General features: G+C 34.5%; 2 protein-coding genes across 5 annotated transcripts in view; both read right to left on the minus strand.

Annotated features, from left to right (window-relative positions):
• Window positions 1-984: 984 nt before the first annotated feature.
• Window positions 985-7,686, minus strand: LOC149421795 (uncharacterized). Its single transcript, XM_089634555.1, has 6 exons — window positions 7,416-7,686; window positions 6,773-7,125; window positions 6,260-6,447; window positions 5,316-5,512; window positions 3,545-4,343; window positions 985-1,779 (listed from the first exon to the last, which is right to left on the minus strand). The coding sequence occupies exons 1-6, from the start codon at window positions 7,647-7,649 to the stop codon at window positions 1,601-1,603; spliced, it is 1,950 nt and encodes a 649-aa protein (XP_089490681.1). The 5' UTR covers window positions 7,650-7,686; the 3' UTR covers window positions 985-1,600.
• Window positions 7,687-12,530: 4,844 nt separating this feature from the next.
• Window positions 12,531-17,851, minus strand: part of IP3K1 (inositol-trisphosphate 3-kinase-like protein) — a 207,585-nt gene continuing 202,264 nt past the window's right edge. For 3 of the 4 annotated variants that reach the window (XM_089634556.1, XM_089634559.1, XM_089634557.1), the window contains 4 exons: window positions 14,757-14,939; window positions 14,210-14,485; window positions 13,298-13,873; window positions 12,531-12,935 (listed from right to left, as the gene is read on the minus strand). In XM_089634556.1, the coding sequence (XP_089490682.1) occupies window positions 12,870-12,935; window positions 13,298-13,873; window positions 14,210-14,485; window positions 14,757-14,939 (1,101 nt within the window). In that variant the 3' untranslated portion in view covers window positions 12,531-12,869. Of the gene's footprint in view, window positions 12,936-13,297; window positions 13,874-14,209; window positions 14,486-14,756; window positions 14,940-15,608; window positions 16,010-17,851 lie in introns of those variants that run through there. The other variant, XM_089634558.1, reaches the window with a different exon arrangement.

Raw genomic sequence — 17,851 nt, forward strand, 5'->3', positions numbered from 1 at the left:
AGTTTTGCAAACGCAAATATACACAGGCTGAGTTTTTATATATAAACACGTTATCTGGTAAGACTTTACAATTCACAAAACATAATTTTGCAAAAACAAATAAGTTATTACGAAAATAGAATCAGCTGGCGCACGATGAAAATTTGACACTGGCACACAACGGGTTAATAGTTTAGTAAAGATTCTTTTTTTAAATTTAATGTGAAATTTTTGGGCGAAATCTGATTTTGATAATAAGAGAAAAATAAAAACATACTTCTTTGTAATATACCTAATAGTTGAAGAAATTTTGCATTATGACGATACTTGCAATACCTACTAAGTAGGACACAATAACAACAATGAAAAATATTTATGTCATTTTTTATTTGGTAAATGAATTCAATAAAGGAAAAATCTAACAGATGGATTGGTACCTATTTATCTAAATAAAATAATTGATGGAATAATACTCTGTTAACCTAACACATGTTCATTCCATGGGTCTCGAAACAAATATTATTATAAATTGTGCAACTGTTATAATAATAGAAAGAGAAAATTTTGGCTAACATTGTTATTAACAATAACGTTAACCTTTTTATTAGATGAACTAATGAAAATTATTAAATATTTTTCCAAATAAAAACCAATGAACATAGTCAATACCATTAGTTGTATTATTATGGACCAACCTAAAACTATTTAGAAAGCCTTGTGAGTATTTAGAAACAATAGAAGTATGAATTCTGTAAATAATACTACATTTTCTGTACAATCTACGTAAGATTCTTGAAAACTAAAAAAATGTTGGTGAGTTGTGTATTAATTGCACACAACACAGTTGCATTGGATATTACAATTAAAAGTAGCAAACTTATTATTATTATATCTAGAATTTGCTACATAGTGTATTCATACTTTTCAATCTTAAGGTAAGTGAACAAAATTATAATGTACTTTAATATGGAACAATTTTTAAGACAAGATATTATGTGTTATTCTTATACAGCTTTGAATTGTGTAGTTAGTTAGAAAGTGAAATATTTATATATTTCTTTAACTATAATAAATAAAAATAAAGCAGTTAAACCTTTTTTCTGAACTGAATTACATAAACCAAAAATTATTTCAAATTAAAGAACTTTTTTATAATGTTACAGTAGTTATAAATGAGAGAAATAATTTTTTTTAAATATAGGAATGTATGCACGAAATAAAAATATATCTATCCTTGGATCCTTATGTACTATAGCCCTAGTACACGTTGGTCCAATGTGTACATGACCACTTGGCGCTTATTGGCCGTTGCACGCTTTGGCCGCCAACTTTGGCCGGACAACCTGATTATTGTCAGTTTTCATGCACAAATCAAAGGATCTTGGCGCCAACAGCGTTCACAAATTGGCGGGTTGGCGCCAACGTTTGCACAATGATAATAATAATTATATATTCTACCCGCAAAGGAGGGTTGTTGATCGTCATGAAATTAAAACTATACATAGTTTGTTCGACACATAATGTGCGTTAACATCAACAATTTGAAAAAAAAATTTATCTTTTCATCACATATGAACATTTAAAACAGAAAGAAACAATGAACAAGTAGATTATTTTTTAATTAGTAATTTTCAAAATTTAAGGATTTGTTAGAAATTTCATCTGATTCATCAGACATATCCGATTCCTCGAGGTGAAGATTAGTGACATCGGTTTCGGTGGAAGGGACCACCGCATCTGAACCAAACAAATTTAGAAATATGGATTCCTCAGTTTCAAGTATGTCACCATCCTGAGGCTCTAAAACGAATATGACAATTTTCATAATCAAAAATTTATGTGTAATGAAGGTCTAAGGCCTGGAATACACAAAATGCTAAAAGCAGTCAATATCGATAGCTACAGGCAGTGAATGCGTGGCGATCTGCAGTTCTCATAGATAAAAACTCTTTTGACATACACTGACTAACATTTAACTGAGCTGTAACTTCTTGAAGCTGTCGAAATCAACTGCTTGTAGCATAAAGATATGGTAAATATATATTTTTTTAACCCATTGGCCTCCGAATTGTTTTGTACCGAAGTTTTAAATCTGCAGTGGTGTACTAAATCTTACATAACTTTTAAACTAAACATGCAAACGAAACAATTTTTTTAAATTTACTCATTCATTGAATTAAGGTATGCAAAAAATATATGCAGTTTTTTTAAAAACTAATAATAATATGATTAAACGAGGATATAAAAATATTTTTTTTATAAAAACCTTTTTTTTTCGTTTTTTTATAATTGGATTAAGAAAAGTTTTACATTAATCATACTTATGACCATAATATATTTTATTTCAATTTGGGCTGATGTTAGTCGCCCACCACGCATTTTACGAACAAGCTTGTCAATTCCCGAACCACACGCTATTTTAAAAAAAATTCAATGACGCTGAAATATAACAAAATTTCAATCGTAAATATCAGGAAAAAACTGTACCAACGGAGTCCTGCCAATTACTACGAAATGAATGCTTAATTATCTACAGAGCGATTGGCATTTAAAATTTTAAACACAGATGTCAATAATGTATCACTTTTTCGTTTTTAAGCCGACGACACCAGACCCGCCGGGACGGCGTCGTTTGAGGCCAATGGGTTAAGAGTCTGAACTGCTCCCAACCGTAAGGAGCCAGTGAGATAATAGCTTCTCCAATTAGATACGTTATGAGGCTGAAGGTAGTCGGGAGGGGAATGAGATAGGTATAATGAAAGTTGGGAAGCATCTGGATTTTCAGATCTGGTCAGTAAAATGAATTTTAAGCAATATTTCAATTTTGAATGGTAGCCTTTCACCAGGGTGATACAGAAAGTATGAGAAGTATAAGAGAATGGGACAAATATACATTAATTGTGAAATAACACAAATCAAATAAAATTTTCTTGCTCATGCAGAGATTTGAACCCACAACCCCTGAAGTCGAGAATCTTAAGTACTCGACCACGGATGCTGTTAGTTATAAACCATGAATACAAATAAATCCATCATCACAGCGCTATTGCTGTGAGTGTCATCATTTTATTCAAAAGTATTTTCATAAAGTCTCTAGAAACTACTCTATATGAAATATTTTATTCATTAAATAATATAAGCAAAAAATTTGTTTTATTATTAAGTAATAAGTAGGATGATACTGATTCACGTATACAGGGATTTTAACCTGCAATTCCTGAGCATTGTTTTTTAAAAATTAAAAATATTTTTTTTTTCAATCACACTTCATAGATGAGACATAGCGCGTACATGTGATACGTCAATATTTGCAGTATTGTGATCAGTGGCGATAGAAAAATATAATTTTTTAATTCAAAAAAATATATCATAACGGAGCAAGATGACATACTTTTTTACTCCAAATATGCTCAGGAATCACTGGTCGAAATTCTTCGGGTACGTGCTGTCACAACGTGCGTAATATATATTTGCTCATGCCTGTATTCAAACCCGGGATCTCCAGAGTCAATGAGCCATGGAGGTTGTAAAATCAAAAGTTGTATTTAAAGTTTACCATATTTACCTGAAATATTCCCGGTTGCCACATCCGTCACATCTACACAAGATTGAGAGTGGGTCAGAATACCTTCACTACTCAGAGACTTGCTATTTTCCTCTTCCTGTGCAAGTGGCGGCTTTTTCAGAGATTTCTTATACACAATTTGGGATTGAATTGGTATTTCTTCAGACATATTCAACAAGCCACTGGCGCTTTTCTGGCGGAGAATCGAGGCCTTTACCCTCCAGGTGTCGGCCTCAGATTCTCGTATAATGTTAATTTCACTATCAATGGAGCACCTTGTAGTATTGACCACATTTTCCTTATTTACCACGTCAACAGCTAGCTTTCCTGTTTTCTTAACAGTGGGCTTGTTTTCTGTATAAGAAATTGGCTCATGTCTTTTCTGAATTACAGTTTGTGTATTGGCAACAATTGGCTTACGTGTGATGACTTCTTTGGCTTTTTTCTCTGACTGCGAATTGTCTTCACTATCCGAGCTAGGAGAATCGGAGGAGCGGCTGCTTAGATCATGAAATTTGGATGAATACCTCTTCAATCCATGAATTTTTTTCGGAGAATTGATCGGCCCCTTGTACCTTGCAATAAAGCTGTATTTCTGAAGCCTCTCCAGGACTGGCAGTTTGGAAGCATCGTTTGCTTGCTTTATGGCCGTATCAATACGTCTCTGAAAATCGACAGCTACCTTCTGTTGCTGATACTGAACTACCTTACCACAAGCGAAATATGGCCTCAACTTGTTGGGAGCAACCCATGCTCGTGTCACCTTTCCGGAATCGAAAAAGGTTACATTGTAATAATTCTGAAACAGAATAAGGAAGGACATGGGATAGAGTTATGGAAGCTAAGTCATTTTTATTTACGAAGATACCAAAAAGGGAAGCTTAGTAACAGTACTGAAAATGTTTAGACAATTCAGGGCGGAGGAGAATGAACATAAAGTGAATATTCAGAGGTAAACTTAGAATTTGCTTGGTAGTAAATCAGTCAATTAACCCTTTATGTATGCCGATATGTCAGCATGAAACTTTATGATTCTTGATTGCAACATGCTGATATATATGGTGGATCATAGAAAACGTCTCGCAAACATGGACACACCATTAGGAACACGTGTCCCTGCTACGGCCCATCACTTGCTCATTCTACATTGGAAATATTGCCAATTACTTTTTTTTATTTCATCAAATAAAAATTAAATAATAAAATTTACTATAATAATCAAATGTCACAAAAACAATAAATTCAAAATATTAAAAAATGATTTTTTTTCATGGATTATTTATTGACTGATTGAAAAGTCGATGTTTTATAATCAACTCATAAAAATATGTTTTCGGGCACTACATTGTTAACGCTGGCTAAACCTTATGAGATACATCAAAATAATGTACTACGGAATTGTATTTCTTAAAAAGGTCTACAGAAAAGTTCGCGATGGTATATGTCTTTCTCCTAAGGATAACCCCCAGCAACGTTAAAAATAAATCATCTTAAATAGGTATTTGAAGATCTAGACAATGAAAGAAGTATGTAACAAGATTTTTCTTTTACATAAAAAAAATATATAAAATATTGACAAGAAATTATTGAAGACAATCAAGAGATCTTTTCAGATAAGATTTAAGATTGAAATTGATATAGCACCCGCCCAACTAGTTCTCAGTTTAAGTCCAGGCCTAATAAATTTTATCAACATTACATAAATAGATTTCTGATATGAATATTTCCTGTGAATTTGGAAGAATCTATTATTGCATGAAAATGGACTTACAGGAATATCAGAAAAGCCATCCAACCAATAGTACTGCTCGGTGTCTGCACAGTCGTCCACCATGGCGGGCCACCACGGAAATCCCTCCAGCTGCGCCCAAACCAGTGAACCAGCGGAGTACAGCGCGTGGATCAGGTCCTCCTCTTCCGACACATTCAGCTTGTGCTCCGCCTTGCTGCAACTGTTCGCCTCGGCGTCTGGAACAGTTACATCGATGGTACAACTTAATGCATTACGATAGGACAAGTGAGAGCCTCGGTGGAATCTACCCAGAAAGAAGTGAAAAGACTGCGGAAAGGACTGAAGACTGGAGGCAAATGGCGAGCGATCGCAGCCAGCGGAGAACATTTGCGGAGGAAGCCAAATTCCACTGTAAGATGTAGTGATGATGATAAATGCATTATGAACATTATCAATACTATTATTATTATTATTAAGAAATATTAATTAATAAATAAAAGGAACAGATTAGATTCGAATGTTGGTGTCTTTTGGTTCAGATATTAAGGATTGAACTATCCTCGGAACAAGCACATCAATGGGACGATGGTAACTTTCCGCAGATGACAAAGGGTAAGAGTAGATTTATAAACTGAAATTTAACATAAAGACAACATATCGATGCAGGAAAGGCAAAAGGGTGTAAGCGAAAATTTAGTCAAAAATGAGTTAATCATGCAATTTTGATTGGACAAAAATTCAAATCAACACTGTATGATTAACTGATTTTAGACTAAATTTTTGCCTTTCTGGCGTCGATATAATTTCAAGAGATTTGACAACCGAGCTGAAAACAACTTTAAAAAATGCAATATGAAAAAAAGTACTTTCACATAATTAAAAGTATTGCATATATAAATAAGAATATTTTATAAGTTGTTATTTATATTTTAATTACGAAATTATTAATGAAAGCACACAAATATTCTAATTGGAATATTTACCTGAATTCATGTTGCAATACCAAATAGCAGGCAGTTGCAGAGGATCGTGCACATCGGGTATGTATCTAAACTTGTTGCAGTGGCTATTGCAGCACTCTATCCAGATTCCAACCTGCCTTCTCTCCTGAAGCCATCTCATTTTGTCTTTGAATGATATGCCTTTTGGCGGCTGGCTTAAGGTCATTTGCCTGGAATAAAGAAATTCATAAAACCCTGTAACTGATGTTTATCATTTGTATTACATATTTTATTAATGTTTGATGTCACCAGCATATTTGGATGCATATGGTTTTCCTTTTTCAATAAACAACACAACTTTGACAAATCAGATGGCAGCCAGAAGACCCCTTGGGAAGTGTTGCTTAGTTAAAAGATATGATTCGTTCCAATCTAAGAACCAGTCCTCATCATTTTAGGTTAATAGAACTTAGTTTGTGTTGAGAATGTTTGTGCTTTAATCAGTAACACCCGTTTTGGGACTTTTCTTATCCTATGATATTTAAAATAACTTACATTAAGAAAGAATTTGAAGTTTGACTCATTTGCTGATTATTTGTTTCCTGAGATGCAAATGTCAATTGTTTGGGTTTGTTTCCTTCTTTTGTAACCATATTCAATTTTTTTTCAGGTTTTGATTTTTCAATCAACTTCTCATCAGAATTTATTGCAACTTTTACTTTTTCGGATTCTGACTCCATCTTTTTTCCTTTGCTTAAAACCTTTTTCTCCTTCAATTTTTTTCCTGACAGTTTTCTTTCAAATGTAATCTTATTATTCTTAGCAACTTTCTTATCCTTTTTCATTTTCTTGTTTGAAATATCTTGGATTTTAACTTTTCGCTTATTTTGTTTTCCTTTAACATTATCCTAAAATTTTAAGAAAATGCTTTGGTTACTTATTTTTCACAAATTTGCCTTATTTTGGAAACGGGGGCGACAGACTAATCAGCTATTCTGATTACGACAGTGAAACCATAATAATAAAAGTAAATAGGTAAAAGAGGGGTTCGATAAGGTAACCAAAAATACAATACACGAAGCTGGAAGATAATATCGCAATACATCAAATGGAAATTTTGTTATGCCTATTTCCAAACTTTCCGAATTTTATCAGTTTCATTATTAATTTTGTAAGATATTCATTAATTTGTATTTACCAATGTCTTCTTCAGTTCGGAAATGCTTTCAATATTCTTACGAATGGAAGAGTCGTCTTCCATTTCGGCAGAAAAATTTGCCGATGGCTGCATATTCTTTGAATTGAATAAGGTTTTCTTTTTATCACTTTCATTACTTGCTTGTGAAGATATAGGCGCAGCTGACGAACATTGTGAATTAGCTAGATCCAAGCTATTCTTTACGGGAGCTACGAAATTCACTAATTTACTCATTGCAACTTCTTTTGCAAACCAACGAAACGAAACTTAAACCAAATAATGAAAAATAATACCCAAAAATTTTCTTCCCGCTCGATTTTGTAAAAAGGTGCGTTTGTACAATAAAAAAGTTTTGCGGTTCATAGGGCTCAAAATGATGTAGGTGTATTTCAATTCGTCTAAATAAAAATATGTATTCTATGATTGGTTCAATAAACAAGATGGCGACAAAATGACCCAGACCAACATGAACACTGGATTTAGCGAACTATGCACAAATTTCAAACTGCCATTTTCTTTGGGGGTTGTTGTTTTGCGTTGTAATTTATTATCTATATTTTTGGGTACCTATTTTTACATTATTTTTGCGAAAATACGGTTTGCAGGGCAGCCATTGTGGGTCTTTTCTGTGCAGCGTCCCCGGTTTTTGCCAATTCGTTGGCGATCAATGTCGTAGCGATAGTATTCACATTCGCATTTTTTGTGTTGTTTGACCCTAGGAAGGAGGAAGGGAGAAGGGTGGGAGGTTTGAAAAAATTTTAAAACGCATTTTTAAACCTCTACTTACCACATGTAAATCACGTTTATAAAAGAGATGTTACCAATAATATTTTTGTATTTTCCAGGAATGTAATCTGCCAGTACTATTTTTTTTTATTCCTACGCAATCTAAGTCTGATGGGGGAGGGAGGGGGATGAGTCTCCTGTTTTTTGTGAAAGATGCAATGAAATATAAATATTATATTTGGTATTGTTTCAGTATCCAGGTTTTTATGTCCGTGGAGATGAATGATTTCTTTTATTTACGAATGACTGACACAGAATAATGAGAAATATCAGGAGAATCCAAACCTCCATTAGGAATATTCAAGTAGGTATAGTATTTCCTTATAATTGGAAGTAGGTATAAAACTTATATGTATTATTTATTCAATTTAAATTTGGATATCATAAATTTAACGTCTTATGAAACGCATCCAAATTTGTAATCATTCACACCAGCCACATCATTATAATATTATGATATCAAGACAAAAATGTAAATGTTTCGATACTGCCCATCACTACTGCATTATATCTGTCAAATTTATGTGATTTTCTATGGCTGTAATGGCTTGTCCGTCTTCGAATGTTGAATGGTATATCTGTGGTTGACTGGGAGCAGTGATGGTATGTCCCCAGATCTGGGGAATTTTTAAGGGAGTTTTTTGAAAAAAAGTAATAAATCTGGGGAATTTTGAGGATGAGGACTTTGTGTAAACATGCATTTTGTGCAGTGAACGGCTGATGTGAAGAAACGTAGTTTGTCTGGAATGGTTTGTGTTTATGAAATATTATATATGTTGATAAGGGGATTTAAATGTTTTCAAAAACTAATGTAGGTATCTGGCTACGGCCTGAAAAGGAGGCCGTAGTATATCAGTATTTTTAAGTGATGGTATCACTAGGATTAGGGCTCCTACCAGTGAGTGGTTTATTTAAGTCTCCTACCAGAGAGCAACACGACGGAAGTAGATCTCTCTCATAGCTAACATAAATTGGGCCGGTGTATCAGTTGCATTTTAAGCCTGGCCAGAGAGATATTTATGTCTGTTAAGTTGGTCTCTGGTAAGAACCATTGCAAGATTGATAAGCCTAGCGAAACCATTTCTAAAAATATTGTAGATAAATGTAAATAGTATTTTTATTGCTTTGCTTCTTTCACATTTAATTTTTGTGTGCTAACAGTAGGTTTTGAAGTGAAACTTCTTTACGCGCGTCATGCAATTTCGAGGACCGGAGTAAAACCGACTCATGACCGAAACGAAAATGCGGGTACCCCCACCACCGATTAAAGTTCATTTGATCTAGTCAAAGTTTTGAAGTAACATATAAATGCTTCTTAGCTCATCCCGACAACTGGCGTTGGTGGTGTAATGGTCAGCATAGTTGCCTTCCAAGCAGTTGATCCGAGTTCGATTCTCGGCCATCGCACATTATTTTTTTGTTTTTAACGCCTTTTTCATTCAATATCTTATTTTTTAGTAGGTCAGAACATTTTTTAAAAGAAAATAATATTGCAAAATAATAAAAACACTTATCTCACTGTGATAAAACATTACTCCGCTAGAGCGCGCTTTGCGTTATTGTGTTGGATTAAAATTATTATCTAATCCGTATATTATGATAATTGTATTACATTTATTTAATTAATTTATTTATTTTGATAATATGTAATAATTTACAGAAAAAAAAATTAAAACTATCTCCCTCTGATAAAATATCCGTTCGCTAGAGCGCACTACGCGATCTTGTGTGGGATTCTATTTCTGTACATTGTACATTATTTTTAAAAATATATTATATTTTGGGTGTGATGTAGGTAACATTATAAAACATAACAAGCTCTCATATTTTCAGAACCTACATAATATAATCAATTTATGCGGCTTTGCTTACAGTTGGTGCTCAGCGTGGTTGGCTTTCAATCAGTTAAGCGAGGTTCGATTCTCGGCTGTGGCATTTTTGAAGTGAAACCTTGTTGAGGTGGGGGAGCCGCTCACGAACGTTCTCTCTCTTCTCTTCTTTCCTCTCTCTCAGACACCAGCGAACTGCGCCACGCCAAGCATCAGCTGAAACTAGAAGTTTCACTTCTGTCTTGCGTAGGCTTGACACACCCACTTTTTTTATTTATCATGGCAAGGTGTTAATATTACACAGTGAAAAGTTTTGTAGAAAGTATTAACTATCATTAAATTAATAATATTGTTTTGTCAAAATATTAGGAAATAAAACATTATTCATATCATAAAAAACTCTCCCCCTCCTCCTCATAGATAGCTATTGCGCCTTGTTCTAACCCGTACTTTTGCATTTTTGTCTATTTTTCAAGGTTGAAGTACCAAATTTTTAGAATCTGGGGAGTTTTGGCGAAAAAGCTGGGGAGATTTATTTTTTCGGCATACCATCACTGGACAGTGGTTTATTTATGACTGGGACATGATTGGTTTATTCATGGTTTATTTATGCTGGGACACATCTGGGACCGACTGGGACCAATAACTAATATCTAATACAATCTAATGGTTCCATGATATTCCATCAAAATGAAAATTCAACACACCTTTTAAAAAGTGATAGAATCATTAAAAGTGATGAAACAAAAACTAGGTTTAATAGTTACCTATGTAACCTAGTTTTTGTTTCATCACTTTTTATGACTTTATATAACTTTATGTAGGTGTGTTGAATTGTCATTTTGATGACATACCCGGTGACCGTATATATTAACCCTTCAGGCTCATTTATTCGCTTTTGGGAACAACTCACATGGTCTCATAGAAATCTTTGTATCTCCCTTTCTGTTATGATGAGAAATATGATCTGAACGGTGTTAGAAAGTTCTTCTTAGAAAACAACGCGTTTTATTTTAAAATCCAGAAGTTTACTACAGAAAAAAATGTATGCGCACTTTTATGGAACCAATGGTTCCGAACGTAATTTATTCATTATTTTTTTATAAAAAGACAAAAAAGGGAGGTGACAGCAATGTTTGTAGTACATGTAAATGGCTGTATTTTTATATATGTTTTTTCGTTATCAGTAATGTTAGTTACAAAAAATGGAAGATGAGCCATTAAATTTTTTTATGTTCGCATTCATAATTTTAATATGTACCTTGCCACGAGTAGCTGTGGCTCAGTCTGTCTATGAAGATAGAAAAACAATGGCGAATGTTGCTTTTACGTCCAACAGATGGTGCTGCTTTTCAAAAAAAGTATGTTTGTCCAACAGATGGCGCTGTTTTAAAAATAATAATTTTAATATACTTAGGTATATAAAAAACACGCATATTGTAATGCAATGCTGACTCAAAATTTCAAAGCAATCTGTGAAGAACTTTGGGAGACTTAAGATTTTGAACAAACGAACATTTATATAAAATAATACAGTATAAGATAGAGGATATTAAGATTTGTATTTTATCATCTTTCAAAAGAAGTTTTTAGTTTTCTGATACATTCAGAAATATTCCACTTATTTGTATTTTATTGCAAAGCGGAAATACTTCGACCACATGTCAAAATATGGCAAAGGTAAATATATATATATATAATAAAAAAACTAGGCGTTCATAAATTATTATCCTTTTGATGTAATGTAAGTCAAGTACAATGACATTCGCAAGTTTGTCAGAGACTGACAGCTTGTAACACAGATTTGCACGGTAAATGAAGTGTCATCTCCGAATAAAAACTATTCAAATTATAAGATTGCTTTATAATATAGCAAAACAACGTTTTCAAACTAGGCTACAAAATTGAAGTAAATGATGTCATGTAACATCAAACTAAGAAAAAACAATTCGAAGACTTTGCGTGGGTTTTGCCGCCAAAGCCCCAATATGTCTTAGGTGACTATACCTACTGTTCGTTGGGTTGCTAAATTGCCTTCATAAGTCGCCCCCCTGATCCCTTCCACGTCGCTCCCAATACATCGCCAGCAGCAATGACGTCACCGAAAGCATGTGAGCTCTTAATAGCCGACATAATGTGTAGTACCAGAAGCAGACCCAAACCAAACAGTGCCAGATGCTCGCCATTGTCTAATGCAGCATTGACTGCGTTCCATGTATAATATTGTGACAATCCTTTAATGCTTAAATTCTAGCTTTGGTTCTTTAACATAATTTAAGGATAATACACTGCAGATCAAAGTGCCATGCCATAATCTTTATCAAAAGTGCAACATTTAATTGTAGACTCCGGAAGTAATCTCCACATATGCGTCAGTCGTCACATTCAATATTCATAATACAATGTTTTATCCTGCTATGAATGCTCGTTCAGGGTACCTAGTGTCAAAAAATTATAGGTAAATAAAACAAATTACAGATTAACTTACAAAAATGTTTATTATAGAACACTTAAATTATATTCATAATAATTCAGGATTGGACTAGATTGTTTTGATACCATTACTACAAATTGGATCTCTAGATATACTAACACATAATATACATTTGCGGGTATCCAAAATCATTACTTTGTAGTTAATAACAATACAGTCTTCAGTATCTTAAATGCTTCGTACACAAGATTAATTTAAACATTCAAACTACATCTTATCACATTGTGAATACTGGGAACTTTGTACAGGTTCATCCTAGCGAAAGCTTTTCAATCATCGAATATTTCCTATGATTCAAGGTATTTGTACCTCATAATGTTCACATTATTTCCTAATGCTCATATCTCATCGCTCGACGATCGGGGTTATATGTTCGACAGGGGGACAGTCTAAACCTCCATTATCTATCACCTGTAACAAGAAGGAGACACATTATTAGATTTTTGTTTTTCAGAACAAAGTGTTCACATAGAACCCAAGGAGTGGTTAAGGTTATCAGTTTTCAACAGTCAAATAACATCCATTTTTTTATTTGTTCCAAAATATTTCACCATGAAACAGGCAGCCCCTCCTGATTTAATATATCTGTATATGTCTATGACAAATATCATGTATTTAAAATAAATAATAAAATCAACTGTTAGTTATCCACTCAAGCATGCCATATTTCAAATATAATTTAGACGAATATGACATAAATTCAAACCGAACATTAGGTAGTTAATACACATAATGTGAATCGAAAAATGAACATTGGTTAAAATGAAACTAACCGTTATAAGTCTGTCCAGCCCATAAAGGAAGCCCTCTTCGTAGTTGCCTTGCTTCCATGGAGCTCGGTGAGTAACCCTGACACCATCAGGTACGGTGTTGGTCTTAGCAAAGTCGATCAGCCACGCTCCGATGGAATTCTCGTCAAAGATCATGAAGATGCTGCTTCCGATGACCTCGTGGTTTTTGAAGTATTCGCAGTTCTCAAACATTGTGCGGATGTCTTTAAGGCGCTTTACAAGCTTCTGCCTGATGTGGGATCTGCCTCCGAGGAACTTGCTCATTGTTTCGACCAGCTGAGACTCGGTACGGACTTGTTTCAGGTCCTTGATAGGCGGTTGGCTCGGCAGCTTGATCCCTTCAATTCTGAAACCTTCGCTATTGGTAGAAGACTGCTGCTCCCTGAACTGCATGTAACGCAGTTTGGTGACGGCACGGGCTTCGTGCTCAGCTTCTGTGGGTGCGTTGGGATTCACCGATATCATCTTCTCATACAGGTCAGATCTCGCTATGGTTTTTGACACTTCCGATTCCAAGAATGTTCTCGTTCCCATTTTGATGTCCATGACATGAGGATCCTGCAAAAACACAAAATTAAAATTAGTTAACTTATTTTCAACGGGCAATGTCAGCTTATTATGAGATGTGATGAAGATTACAAAAAAGCAAATTAGTTCTATGGACATCATGAAATTTCTATTCATGGAGGAATTATTATCACCAACTTGGTGTGTTTCAATAAAAAAATACTAAAAATAATAATATAATGAATTCTTTCATCCATTTCATGTCATATTTAAGATATTTATAGCAGAATATTATGTAAGGAAAATATTTTTATCAAGTTCAAATTTTGAGGAAAAATTATATCCCATCAATTTTAGCAAAATCTTCAACTATCTTTCTCAAATTACCTGGAATCCAAAAAGAAGATCTTGCAGCTCGATAAAGTTGTCTCCCTTATAGTTGACCTCACGGTAATACTTGGGGATGGCATTTTTCATGTGAGGGCAGGCGGATAGTGCTTCGTAAGCCCTTCGCTCCGAGTCCTCAGGACCGCAACGACGCTTCCACACAGTGCCAGGACCGGCAGGGGCCAGGCTGTCCGGATGTCCGGACACCTGGAACCAGTGGGCTCCGCGGGATGTCAGGAGAATGTCTGAAGCAGGCGCAGACAACTCTAATGCATTCTAGAAAAAGAAACAGCAAATCAAATATTGTTGTCGGTTGCAAAATATATAAGATATTAAAGCCAGCAATATCTGAAGGACATTGTAAAACTCAAATGCTTTTTATTTAGTTTGTTTTTATTGGTCAGGGAATTTATTCACAGAACAATTTTCAAGAATAATGTTGCCAGTACCTACACTGAATTATTTAACTGGTAGTAAAGAAGTTTTTAAAATAGGTACCTATCACAACATAACTGAAATGTAAAAAAAAATTATAATATACACTTACAATGGCTAAGTACTGCAGCCTCTCAGAGGTGTGGTTGGAGGGGGCCGAGATGAGTCCCGAACCATTTCTTCTCCATCTCTTGAGTCCAGCGTGTAGGTTGAGGGAGGGGAGGGCAGAGTCTGTGCGTGGAGATGCGGGGGGGCGACGTTTATCATTCGACTCACATTTCTCAGCAGATGGAGTCTGAAATTAAATAGGAATATTGAGCTTTATTTGAATTTGGAAAATTTACCATAGACACTAAATTATCAGCCATAGACATAATTTATACCGATAACATTATAATAATACAAGGCAACAGAAAAAACTTTGAGGTCGGTGGTGTCGCCAGTCGACTGTGGATATAAAAAAACCATAAATTACAAAAAATAGTTACTCCTTTGTCCGCCTGTAAAGACAAGCTTGTAAAAAAAATTTGTGTGCAGAATGAAAGGTGCACGGAAATCCACTTATAATAAAAATGCTCACTCATAAATCGCATTGATAATAACAAACAATGATATTTTCACCATGGCCAATTTTGCTAAATGTATCAGTTATGTGTGTCACATTATTTAGTATTATACCATCATTGAAAATGTGTTATGTGACAATTATTTTTCGTTATTTGAAGTATAGGCTGATATTATTGAGATTTTCACTAACGGTAATTATTCGCATAGGATTTTGTTTCGTCAATGTTGAAATAATAACTAGCATTGTTGGAGGCCCGACCCCGGGGACTCAATGGCAAATTGCGGAATGTATGAATGCGATTGAAATCCACTTTCGTTCACACGCAAACTTGTTCAACTGCAGTAACCTACTTAAACTAACCGTAAAACATGACATTTAGGTACAAACGCAACGTACCAATGGTTTGCCGGAGACATAAAACAGTCCTCCGACTCCAAAGCGATTAACACCAGATGTCCTGGCGATGGTCATGGCGTTCATCGTGCTGCTCACAGTCATTCTTGTAGTTATTTAAAATAACTTAAATTTAATCCACTCAAATACACAGCACAGAAACGGAAACAACACAATTTAATTCACTTGATTGTTTTATCAACTTCCTTTGGAGAACACAAGCGTTCGCAATGTTTATTCCTTGTATGTAATGAATAATATGTTCACGACGGCAGACACCAACGAGAGAACACAAGACAAGTAACAAGTAGTAATATTGTATGGCGCGAGGATAATGTACCACGGACAACTCCAATTTTACAACTGAACAAGCGACATTCGAGGCGGTGGTTTTATAGAAACGGAAGAATCGCGCCGAGCGGTCTGACTTTCGCGGCGGCTAGCTCTGACGTCAATCGACGGCCGATGTTCTAGCTTCCTAGGGATGGCACAATGCCTTTATCGTAAGAAAGATCGAGGCTCGCTCGACTCATCCACAAACAAATAAATTTAAATTTCAACGGAATTCATGCGTAGTTCGGAGATCTCTACTCTCGACGATAAAATCTTATCTCCTTCCAGAAGATTAAAAAATTACAAATTTAAAATGTGCCCTTTGTATCCAGAGATGTGCAAAATGGGTACCCAAAACCATTTGAAATGCAAAATGGAAATGGGTCAAAACTTTTCCATTTGAAAATGCAAAATGCAAAATGGTTTTTAGAAAAGCATTTAAAATGCAAAATACCTATTTTCAAAATGCATTGAAAATGCAAAATGGTTTCACAGGTCAAACAATTAAAATAATTATAGAATTTTTAAACAGTTTTGTCATTTAATATGTCATTCAATGTAGAACAAACATATTACATGATGGTAAATCAAAAAATGCCACGACTACAGATTATAACCACAAAAATTTTGCGCGGGACAAATGTTGCCAACGTAAAAACATAGAAACTGCTATCTAACATTTAATATTACAGCGTCATGGCCCCATGTTCAGTATTTGAATCAGTATTTTTTGTAATGGTATCACTCGATTGCCAGGGCTTCTACCAGGGAGCAACTTGAAAAATGTAAATTATCTCTCATAGCGAGGTTGAGGACCGACTGACATTTGGGGCTTATGAAAAAAAGATGAGTGGATATAGTAGGAAGAATGTTGCAAAAAAGCATTTAAAATGGAAAATGCATTGAGGAAAGCATTTAAAATGCAAAATGCAAAATGGTTTTTAGAAAAGCATTTAAAATGCAAAATGGAAAATACCCATTTTGCATTTTGCATTTCCATTTGAAATGGATTTATTTGAAATAAAGCACATCTCTGTTTGTATCACAGCCGCGAGATTGATGGATTTAAAGACATACCTACCTTTCGTTGCATCGAAACATCTACTATGTTTATTTGGTTGATAGGCTTGTACCTATGTGTCTCCAGTCTCCGTATTTTCTCGGGCCTAATTATTTGTCTGCCAACTAGTTCCTAAGTGATAATACTCTGCCCTTCTAATTTTTGACTGAGCGTAGCGAAGTCATGTTTTAACTCGACCATTTAGCATTTCACCTTTCTGTAAATTTATTTGTTACATTCCGGTTCCGATTCAAGATGGTTAAAGTGTTGGAGATACTACAATTTTATCCCGTCAGAGTTCAGAGATCGCAGTCCCTACTACGAGCTGTCAAATCTGAATAATCAATATTAGGGTACCTATCGACCTGAAGAAAGTTTAAAAAAAGAATTGTCATTGAGATGTTCACATTTCTTTAGACATAACTTCTTATTTGAAATTTAAAAAAATGTTGCGTAAAATATTTATGGCTTATAATACAGGTAGGTATTTAAGGAATCGCTTACAAATCTTACGATTTCAGAGAAAATTATAGTTTTGATTTATTAATTTATTAAGAACATTAAAAAATACTTTTTGAACGCGAGGTCTACAGAACTACTGGTTAAGTGTATGTAAAGCTGAGATCCCACGCATCTGATCTATTTCATAGAACTAACCGTTTTAAAATGGAAATAAATTGTTGCGCGTTCACACACTTGCTCTATTCTATTTTGTTCAAATTTCTGCTAGAATAAAATGAAAGTTGAAGTTGATTCAACATTGGGTTTCTATTTCTATCGGATATTCTATGGCAAAGAAAGCTTGTTCTCACTGATCTATTTTATAGATTCTGTGAAATACATCATATAATAG

Source organism: Hesperophylax consimilis, chromosome 8, assembly GCF_061612785.1.
Source record: "Hesperophylax consimilis isolate HC1 chromosome 8, BYU_Hcon_1.0, whole genome shotgun sequence".
In the NCBI taxonomy this organism is placed as follows: domain Eukaryota; kingdom Metazoa; phylum Arthropoda; class Insecta; order Trichoptera; family Limnephilidae; genus Hesperophylax; species Hesperophylax consimilis.

Coding starts and splice junctions, on each gene's coding strand:
- LOC149421795 (XM_089634555.1), bottom strand. CDS start 7,649: ATGAGTAAATTAGTGAATTTCGTAGCTCCCGTAAAGAATAGCTTGGAT. Junction 6,448..6,772: donor ACTTCAAATTCTTTCTTAAT/GTAAGTTATTTT, acceptor TCTTTATTCCAG/GCAAATGACCTTAAGCCAGC. Junction 4,344..5,315: donor ATGGCTTTTCTGATATTCCT/GTAAGTCCATTT, acceptor ATTCTGTTTCAG/AATTATTACAATGTAACCTT.